At 40.1% G+C, this 10,720-nt stretch overlaps 1 protein-coding gene across 1 annotated transcript; it reads right to left on the reverse strand.

The window, feature by feature from the left end:
* Positions 1–7,852: 7,852 nt before the first annotated feature.
* On the reverse strand, positions 7,853–10,617 carry rpl18a (ribosomal protein L18a). The gene is made up of 5 exons (XM_084111006.1): positions 10,542–10,617; positions 9,420–9,599; positions 8,566–8,695; positions 8,235–8,344; positions 7,853–7,997 (listed from the first exon to the last, which is right to left on the reverse strand). Exons 1-5 carry the CDS (start codon positions 10,557–10,559, stop codon positions 7,905–7,907), a joined length of 531 nt encoding a protein of 176 aa, XP_083967132.1. The 5' UTR covers positions 10,560–10,617; the 3' UTR covers positions 7,853–7,904.
* Positions 10,618–10,720: the final 103 nt, after the last annotated feature.

Consider the following 10,720-nt stretch of genomic DNA (forward strand, 5'->3'; position numbering starts at 1 on the left):
CGTTTATCTGAAAAACACTTTTACAGCCAGTTATTTTACTTTGAAATGTGCGTTACGTTGGAATGTCTGTTTTTGTTTTGGTCTGTGTGACTCCGCCCACTCCCAGTTCAGCCAATAGTATTTCCACACCCTGGGATGCCAGTTGGCGGGAAACACAGCGTATTGTAGCCTTGGAAACGAGCAAACAAACTGAGTCAGAGATTGCAGATTCTACTCAACCTAAAAAGTCTCAGTATCAATCAAAAAATCTCTATGAACGAGAGCATATTAAAATGTGGATAAATCAACTCTTCAACTTACAATTACGCTCGTTCCTGTTGCTTGTCCTCAAACTGGCAACCCGCGTGAGCGTTGAGTCTGAGGAGGCGGGGAAACAATGATCTCCCATATTTTGAATTTGAACTGCAGTACCTATTTCCACCACTAGCTGTCATTCTTACAGACTGCACCTTTAAATATGTCATTTTGGTGATCAAAGATGAGCTTTAAGGGATAAAAGTATTGACTAGAGGGGGACTTTAAGGACTACAACAAGCTTCTTCCCGGGTTGGTGACATCACAAACCCTAAAATTTACATAAACCCCGCCCCCAGAAAAATATGTCCTACATACGCCCTACATTTGTTCTGGTTCAAGAGGCTGTTTCACTCGGATATACGTCACAAAACAGGGAAGAAAAGACGAGCGAAACTTCTTTAATGTCGACTTTAAAGTGTAGTTTCGGCGTTTAGCTTCTCACTCACGCCGTCTCGCATTAGCGCGTCTCCCCAGAGCGTCTGGCGCCGCGACGCAACGCGAAGCCTGTGAAACAGATACTGACGGGCAGGAGGTTCAAAGTCATTTCTAACTTCCCTCATTGTTGCTCTGTTGCTGGAGCCAAGCGGAGCGAGTCTGAATGGAGAGCTTGTGTGCGTCGGCCCGGTTAGTGATCGGCTGTGGTGTCATGCCAGGATCCGTCACTCTGGACCGGGGAGAGCTGAACTACAGCAGGACAGGCTTCAGACGGGAACACACTGAACGAGAGAGAGTCATCAGACGCAACACTAACTGTCATGTGACTTCCTTATGAATCCGGTTTATTCCCCTCAAAACTGCATCACAACTCCCACTTTCTTCCAAATGCTGCATTTGACGCATAGTGTGTTGTACTGTAAATAGATCATCTGTGTATTCAGAACGTGTGTGTGTGTGTGTGTGTGATTGAGTGAGTGTGTGTGTGAGAGAGGGAGAGTGTGTGTGTTTGTGTGAGTGAGTGTGTGTGTGTGTGTGTGTGTGTGTGTGTGTGTGTGTGTGAATGAGAAAATGTGTGTGAATGAGAGAGAGTGTGAGTATGTGTGTGTGTGTGTGTGTGTGAGTGTGTGTGTGAGAGAGGGAGAGTGTGTTTGTGTGTGTGTAAGTGAGTGAGTGAGTGTATGAGAGTGTGTGTGTGTGTAGTGTATGAGTGTGTGTGTGAGAGAATGAGAGAGTGTGTGTATGAGTGTGTGTGTGTGAATGAGAGAGTGCATGAGTGTGTGTTTGTGAGTGTGTGCGTTTGTGTGTTTATGAGTGTGTATGTGTGTGTATGAATGTGTGTGTGAGAGAGAGAGAGAGTGTGAGTGAGTGAGTGAGTGAGTGTGTATATGAGTGTATATGAGAGTGTTTATATATGAGTCTGTGTGTGTATATATGTGTGTGTGTGTGTGTGTGTGTGTGTGTGTGTGAGTGAGAGAGAGAGAGAGAGAGAGTGTGTGTGTGTTTGTGTCTGTATATGAGTGCGTGTGGGTGTATGAGTGTGTGAGAGAGAGAGAGAGAGAGAGAGAGAGAGAGAGAGAGAGAGAGAGAGTGTGTGTGTGTGTGTGTGTGTGTGTGTGTGTGTGTTTGTGAGTGTATATGAGAGTGTGTGTATATGAGTGTGTGTGTTTGTGAGTGTATATGAGAGTGTGTGTATATGAGTGAGTGTGTGTGTGTGTGTGTGTGTTTGTGAGTGTATATGAGAGTGTGTGTATATAAGTGTGTGTGTGTGTGTATTCAGAACGTTCCCATACTCAGATCACACACTCCACTCTCTGATACTCCAGCATGAAATGTTCTATTTAATGATTTTTTTCTTCTTCTTCCCCATGTTGATTCTCTCTCTGTGTTCAGATCGGTGTGTGAGGCCAGTCATTCATGGCAGGTTTTCAGGATTTCAGTAGCCGGCCTGCGTCTCAAAAACATTATACTTTAAGTGTTTGCTTGGACCGAGTGTTGAAGCAGGACCGCAGTGGGAGGTTTTGACATGCTCTCTGCGTTTTACTGCAGATCCTGTGAAACTCTCCCTGTGTCCCGAATGTGGGAACCGGGAACTCGGAGTCCAATCCATCACACCGTGGGCCGTGAGCTGCTGCATCAGCGCTTCTGGATCAGCCGTGTGCGAGAACAAGCGCGCGAGTGTGTTTCCAGCCAGCGACTCTCCAGACGACCTAGAGCTGCACAATCATGACAAAAATCAGAATTGTCCATTATTCCCCTGGAATTGTAATTGCGATTATCACAATTTACGGTTACACTTTATTTTAAGGTGTCATTGTTACAGTGTAATTATATATTTAAGTATTGAGTAATATTAAGCAACTACATGTGCTTACTATAGGGTTAGGGTAGGATTAGGGTTTGGTTGAGGGTTAGTTGTATGTAATTTTGCATAATTTACTGTTATTACTATGGTAAGTACATGTAACATATGTAACAAGGACACTGTAAAATAAAGTGTTACCCAATTTACAATGAATAATGACAAAAATCTAAATTGTCCATTATTCCCTTGGAATTGCGATTATTAATTATGATTATGACAATTTACATTGAATGATGTTTTGAATAGCTTTATGCCATTGTTTAAAACGACTGCATGCCGTATTGTTATATCAGAATAAACAAGCTAAAAACGCTCTTCCTGAAAAACTTTTATTGCTTTTCTACAGCATTAAGCCTCAAATGTCAAATATATATATATATATATATATACTGTATATAAACCAAACCAAACCAAAGTAAAAATATGCATGGTATTAAAATGTTATTCTAAAACTAAAACTAAAACAATGGGGGAAAGAAACCTTAATATAAGCTGTAGAAAGAAAGAAAAAACACATCTTAAGCACAGAATAATGTAGATGGACTTTTTTTATGGTAATTGCGCCTTTGTATGATTACATAATTGTGGCATCCGTAATTGTAATCGCGATTACAAAGTTGATTAATTGTGCAGCCCTAATAGGATGCTTTAAAGGGGATCTATTATACCCCTTTTTACAAGATGTAATATGAGTCTCAGGTGTCCCTAGAACATGTGTGTGATGTTTCAGCTCAAACACCCCACAGATCATTTGTTGTAAATTGAGTGGAAGGAAAACGCTGTTTTCGTGCATGTATCTTTAAATGCAAATGAGCGTATGCTCCGCCCCCTGGCCAGAAGAGGGCGGAGCCTGGACAGTTTGTGCCTCAGATACTCTGCAAGAAAACAAACATTAGAGATTTGACGATCATCTCTATCGCAGTCACGCTCACGTGACATTACAGTTCTTCATCATCATTTAAAGTTTATTATCTGCATGTGTTTTAAAGCCATACCAGTGTAAACTTCTGCTATATGGTTTTCTGAGCGCACACACACGAATCACGCGCACAGAAAGCTGAACGTCAGACGGAGCGTCCCATGAGTATTAAACTAAGTTCTCTTTCACGTCTTATTGTGCTTAAACTGTCAAATACACACACGGTCATGTCAAAAACACCAAGTTCACATAAACAGTCGGTTATGAATGTAAGCAGGGAAAGAAATCACATGTGTCTATTAGAGCTGTGTATTAAAGCGACAGCAGCGTAATATACAGAACTTACTGCGGTCTATGCTGTTAATATGAATCAAACAACAAAAGAAAAACAGAACTTTACAGAACATAACTTTAGTCGCTGTTTTGAAGTTTCTTAAGAACTGGTTGAATTATACAATTACTGTGTGGCATCGATGAGAAAGTACAAAGTATGACAAACATCAAACACTAACACATTCGCCAGGTTTACAAGAGTTAAACAACAGATCTAAATCCTCAAGCAATATACAACATCAACATTCATATGCATACAACCAACAATATTATCCATGGATAAAGAAAAAGTGCCCAACAAACTATCTGTACACATAATCATCCTACACGAACAACAATATATGAAAATACACATTGTCAACTTACCCTTGATGCACGCACACAGCCCACGCGTCAAAACCCAATCCAAGGCTCTCGGGTAGTTCGTTTTTAGAAAAATATAAAAGCCTTTATTCTTTCATGGCTTAGATTTTAAAAACAGGAGACAAGCAACGGCACACCTACGCGTATAAGCCTTCATCAGTGTGTGTGTGTGTGTGTGTGTGACAAAACTTTTTTAAACAGCAATCAATTAATCACTCGACGGTCACCTGGTCATGTGCTAGGCAACAGAAGAGAGAAAGGTCAAATATTAGAAAATATATCTCACCAATAACATGACTAAACCAAGCAATATATATAAAGAAACTACAAATACATTATCATAAATAAATTGGAATATATGTATCAAAATCCACAAGTCAAAAATACCACAAATGAAATGAAGTATACAAATCAAAATCAACAAATCAATAATGTGTTCTCAATTCCAAAACTTTATGTTTAAGAAAAACAAGAAAAAGAAAAAAAAGAATAATATATATATATATATATATATGCATATATAAAAATCTAAATCGACAAATCAACACTATCATGAATGAAAAATAAGGCATACACATCAGAATCAACAAATTAATTATATATTTTTTTAAAAAGAAGAAAAAATAGTTCAGCAATATTTATCGTCAATACTAATCCAGGAATCATAAAATTGTATTACAGAAAAGGTAAAAAATCTAGTTCCTATTCAAATGTCTTCCTGCATGTCCATGTGCTCAAAGAGGAAGTTAGATGACAGATGTTTAAAGGAGCAGTCAGTATCGCCCTCTACTGGCTCATTTCCTTCAGAACAGCCGCTTTAATAAGACTACATGTATTACTTGAATGCTGCGGTTAAACATGCACAGCTCACTGAGGGGCGGAGTCTGTGCCAATAGGGCGGAGTCTGTGCTAATAGGGCGGAGTCTGTGCTAATAGGGTGGAGTCTGTGGTAATAGGGCGAGTCTGTGCCAATAGGGCGGAGTCTGTGCTAATAGGGCGGAGTCTGTGCTAATAGGGTGGAGTCTGTGGTAATAGGGCAGAGTCTGCGGTAAGAGGGCGGAGTCTGTGCTAAGAGGGCGGAGTCTGTGCTAATAGGGCGGAGTCTGTGGTAATAGGGCAGAGTCTGCGGTAAGAGGGCGGAGTCTGTGCTAATAGGGTGGAGTCTGTGGTAATAGGGCGAGTCTGTGCCAATAGGGCGGAGTCTGTGCTAATAGGGCGGAGTCTGTGCTAATAGGGTGGAGTCTGTGGTAATAGGGCAGAGTCTGCGGTAAGAGGGCGGAGTCTGTGCTAAGAGGGCGGAGTCTGTGCTAATAGGGCGGAGTCTGTGCTAAGAGGGCAGGGTCTGTGATGTCACATTGCTAGAATTGCATAATTGAATGCTAAAGGGACTATTTAGAATGTAGACCACAACAAATTTGGTTTAAACTTAAGTCAATACAAAATTAATTTACTTTCACAATATATGTTCTTATTGTGAATGAAAAACGGCCACACATCAAAGCATTTTCACAGATTTCACCTCAGTTGTTCAGTCTGCAAAGTTTAGGATTTGTGACCTTCCACTTTTCTCCCAATAAAACACGTTACACACACACACACACACACACACACACACACACACACACACACTCACTCACTCACTCACTCACTCACTCACTCACTCACTCACTCACTCACTCACTCTCTCTCTCTCTCTCTCTCTATATATATATATATCACACACACACACACACACACTCATCAACTTCATATCATAAACCAGCTTCATGCAGCAGTGTGTGACTGTATGTGACATGCGTGAAACAGCATTAATGAAAAGCATTAACGAAATAATCATCAATAGGGAAGCGATTAGAAGAAAAGAAAACGGCTGAATTTGTTTAGTCCATATATCTTCCTATTGCAGAAATAGTATGCATGTGTGCCATTCATAACTTATTCCATCTAGCCACATGACTTATGCATCAATATGATATCAGTATATATAGACAAACCTTTAAAAAATGTTCAAAATTAAAACTAAAAATGCTAAAACGTTGTTTTTATTTAATGACGTCTATATACAGTATATACCTGATAAATGAGCTTAGGGCCCAGGGGACAGTTCGTTTCCTCTATATAGAGCTATAAGGCCATCTAGTGGCAAGAGTCATGAAATATCATGTTATATTATAATTTCCCCACTAGAGTTCGACAGAGACACTTCAACAGGATTCTGCTGTAACGGAGGTTTGTATTTTAAACGAAAGAATGTGAAGAATGTGCTTAAATTGTATTATTAAAATTAATTATTGATAAAATCTAGTAATTAAGAGGTAAATAAAATAAATAACAAAATATCACAAAAACAAATAGCATTAAAAATATAAATGATAGCCTATATCATGTAAGCTCTCTGGACAAAATCAGTATCAGTTTAATTTTTTGTGCTTCGGAAAGATTTGTTAGGGGAGAGCAGGGGCGTAGAATTTAGTAGGGACGCTAGGGACGTGTCCCTACCAATATCCAGTGACACTGATATATCCTTAGCAATAATTTCGATCAAAATTTAAAATATATTTATATTGATGTCCCCGTCCCCACCAATTTCAAAATCAAACCTGCGCCACTGCGGGAGAGGATGAGGTTATGGTGGTGAAGTAATATTATGCTAACATTAATTGAAATTATGGCATAATTATGAGATAAAAATGCTGAGATTGAAATACTGACTGTCGTAGTTTTTTTATTTTTTATTATTATTACTATTTTGATCCCATACACATGACTTAGCGTGACATAATTTCAACTTTTTTATATTATGGTTTACAAAAGCACGTAAACACGTGTTTTCTTCTTGTGTAGCAGAAATGGACTTCTATACTTATAAGAATTTATTCAGTAAATGTTTTTCTATCATATTTTATGCCATTTTTTTCAACAATACAAAAATGTATCCACCTCAAATCTTTAGTCATTTTTATGCACATCTTGGTATTTCCATCCAGCATTAAATTGTATATGAATACATGGATGGTAACTTGATCCTAGCAACGCCCTAGTAACCAAACCACACTTAGCAAGTCAGCGACAGACAAACAATTTTTTTTTATTCGTCTTACCCAAGAATGATGCCTTTCGGCATGATGATGATGATGATGTGAGGGTCTATATTAATATCTTTCAAACATTCCATCCTAATGCATTACTTGCATGGACTGATTAAAAGCGTTCAGCTCCGTCTCTAATCAAACACACCTGAAGTCCATTCATCTGAACACAGCAGCCTTTGAGATATGCAATAATAAAAGCACAATATTCACATGCTGTTCACATTATTCACAATAATCACACAATGCCTGAACTTCAGCCAAACGGAGCTATATTTACTAATTTTCTGATAAAATACACAAAATGTAATGTCCAAATCAACTAAATTCAAAGTTATGTAGTCTTATATTCTTCTTCTAATGGTCTGCTGTGTTTCTTTAAAGTTCACTAGTAATTGGCTTGCTGATGACTCTTTTGCATGGTGACATTTTCATTGCAATGACACCATGATCTTACAACTGCAATTGCTTTTTAAAATTACCATAAGTTCATAATCAGCATAACATGTAGAAGCATGTTTGTATTGACTTAAAGATGACACTAGAACAGGGTGATTTTCTCCACTTTTTATTAATCTGTATGTGAAAAGCAAGAACATCCACTCTAAAAGAAAGTGTTTGGTCTCTTGGTGGTGAAGCGGGGCTTGTGCTGGCGGCGCAGGACCCTGTGGGGCAGAGGGAACTTGATCTTGGAGTCCTGTGGAAACAAGAGACAATAGTCAAACATTCATTCATTCATTCATTTTAGACCGAAACTCATTTTTAAATTTGTTTCATAAAAACTGAGTGTTCAGAGGAGACTTTTGTCGCACTTGAACCCCAAATACACAAAATATGAATGGATTTGAGGAGTTCTGGGGTTGAAATTTAAAACTAGTAACAAATCCTTTTGTGCTAAAGTTGGCTAAAGCTAATTCTGCCGTCAGGAACTCACGTGGAACTGCTTGATGGCGGGTCTGCGGCATTTGTTGGCTGCGATGACCTGCACCTTCATGATCTGGATGGAGTGAGCGCGGGCGCGATGCCTGGCTCCCATGTCACGATCTGAAGCACAAACACACATCAGTACAGGGAACACACACACACAGGAGAAACAATCACATGTCGCACCTTGAATTCACTTTCAGTGGCACGTTTTACAGCCTAAGAAAGGCGACAAGGTTCGGTTTTTCTTTGCGCACACATAGCAAGGGCATTAACACTGGGGGGAAATGACCTTTGGGTTTGCGTGCGGGTCGAACACAAGTGTTTTCTGGGAAACTCACAGCACTGAGTGACGGCTCCAGATGTGGACATGTCTCGGTACTCGCGGTACATGTTGTGTGTCCCGCTGCGAGAGTCGTAACGCAGCCAGATGCCGAAGTTCTTCACCTTCAGAGGAGACTTCTCATAGACCTGTGCAAGAACAGGAGACGGTTAGACACTAAAGGCTGATAACTAGAAAGAAAGACAGTTCTCCATATTAAAGAATGGCAGAGTTCACACGATAACTATAACGATATATCGATGGGATCACTGACGAACAATAACATTGACAGCCAATCAGAATCCACTTGATTTTAAAGGGCTCACGCATTTAAAACGACATTGTGGAGAAGTTAATAACTGATGTCCAGAGAAAATCCACCACTGTTTGACAAGTCAAACCCCTTTCAAGGATACGTTAATAAAAAAATGGATATGGAAAGCAATCGGTTGTACCGTTGGAATAACTGTTGAGAAGTATTAATGATGAGATCATTATGAAGGCTAGCAAATAGTGTAACAATGACCTCAGGTATCCAGCGCTAGTTTCGACAACGTACTTCTTGCTTTGAAGCTTTCATTTTAGTATTTTTTTCTCATTTTGTGTTCCAAATTTGTAACAAACCAGTCAAATTGCTTTGTGAGATATGTATATGTATGTATATTTATAGGATATAGTGCTAGGAAGAATTGGATCAACATTCTAGAGCCTATGATCCATTTTCGCTACTTTGAAACCTCGGCGTGCGCTTAGAATAAAAAGACGTTATCGTTCGTTGGTGTGGACGCTAATATAGTTATCGTTATAGGTGTGAACAGGCCGTAAGCCTGAGAAACAGAGCTTATAGACGTCTCGATTAGACAGCGTTCGCACCAGGCCACAGTAGACGGTCTCTCCGTTGGCTTTCTTCATCTTCCTCAGCTGGGAGACGAAGTACCAGAAGCGAGACTTGGCCACCACATGGTTCGGGGCGAAGATCCTCATGCGGTACAGGGGGGGTGTGGGGTTTTTAGCGGAGGGCAACAGACGCCCAACAACCTTATACTCCCGAAGCTGCAGAAACAGAGAGAAAGACAGTCAGAGATCCACACTTCAGCTCAAAATCTCACCTGAACACCAAGATGTTGGTGTCTATTGCATTGATATCATTACTCTAGCATGTTAAACTGTTTAAAACCCAAACCAGACCCAGTTTAAACCATAAAATAGGCTGGTTTTAACTGGTTTCTCAGCTTGACCAGCTAAAAACAGTGGCCAAAACTCCTCTAAGACAGCTTGTTGGTTTTAGCTGTTTTTTTCCAGCAGGGTTGCAATCATTGCCCTAGCATGTTAACCCGTTTACAGCCGACCAAACCCTGTTTAAACACTAAACTCTGCTGGTGTTCAGCTGGTTTTAACTGGTCTCCCAGCTTAAATAGCCCAAAAAAGTGGCCAACACCAGCCAAGCATAGTTTTATGGGGTTTTTTCCAGCATGGTAGCAATCATTGCCGTAGTATGTTAACCCGTTCACAGCCAAAAAATTGAGCATCTTTAAACTAAATTTACCTAAGATTGATACACATTTGATTGAAAGCGCGCAAATGTAATCATCATCATAACCGTCAAACACAATACTGACACTTCGCGGCCTAAACACACTGATCTCCAATAATGCTCAGAAAACAAACCAGCGAGCACACAATCTCACTGATACACTCTATAATACAAGAATCAATCACTGAGAGTGTGTTAGAGAGCTAATCAACTCAATATCGTGAGGTTTTGTGTGTGTGTGTGTGTGTGATCATCAGTGATCAGCACATGGAGCGAGTCTCCGGCCGCCATGTTTCTCTCTTCGCTACAATCAACACGTCAAAGCAAATAAAACGCTTTAAACCTGAACATGTGTCGTGTTAAATCGCTGTTATGGATAAATGAGTGTCTTATATGTGTTTTCGGATGATAATTGTGAGATTTAAGCGACTGTGAAATGATTAAAGAAGGATTTTACGTACTGTGCCAGACGCCTTCATGGTGTCTCTCGCCGACGGCCACTGTGAAAGAGGAAGCAGCAGGGCGGGGAATGCTGACGTCAATCCTCTTCCGAGGGGCGGGGCTGGCTGGAGCTGCTCTTACTGGTCAGTCACAGCGATCAATCACGGCTGTATTTTTATATACGTGATTTCAATTACTA

The sequence above is a fragment of the Abramis brama genome (genome assembly GCF_963993115.1).
Source record: "Abramis brama genome assembly, chromosome: 4".
Classification (NCBI taxonomy): Eukaryota; Metazoa; Chordata; class Actinopteri; order Cypriniformes; family Leuciscidae; genus Abramis; species Abramis brama.

Bases quoted from the DNA above. Each gene is read 5' to 3' on its own strand.
- rpl18a (XM_084111006.1), bottom strand. The intron at 8,345-8,565 runs GTGAGTTTCCCA...TTTGTGCTTCAG, and splicing joins TGGAGCCGTCACTCAGTGCT to ATCGTGACATGGGAGCCAGG. The intron at 7,998-8,234 runs GTGAGTTCCTGA...TTGTTTCCACAG, and splicing joins CCGCCATCAAGCAGTTCCAC to GACTCCAAGATCAAGTTCCC.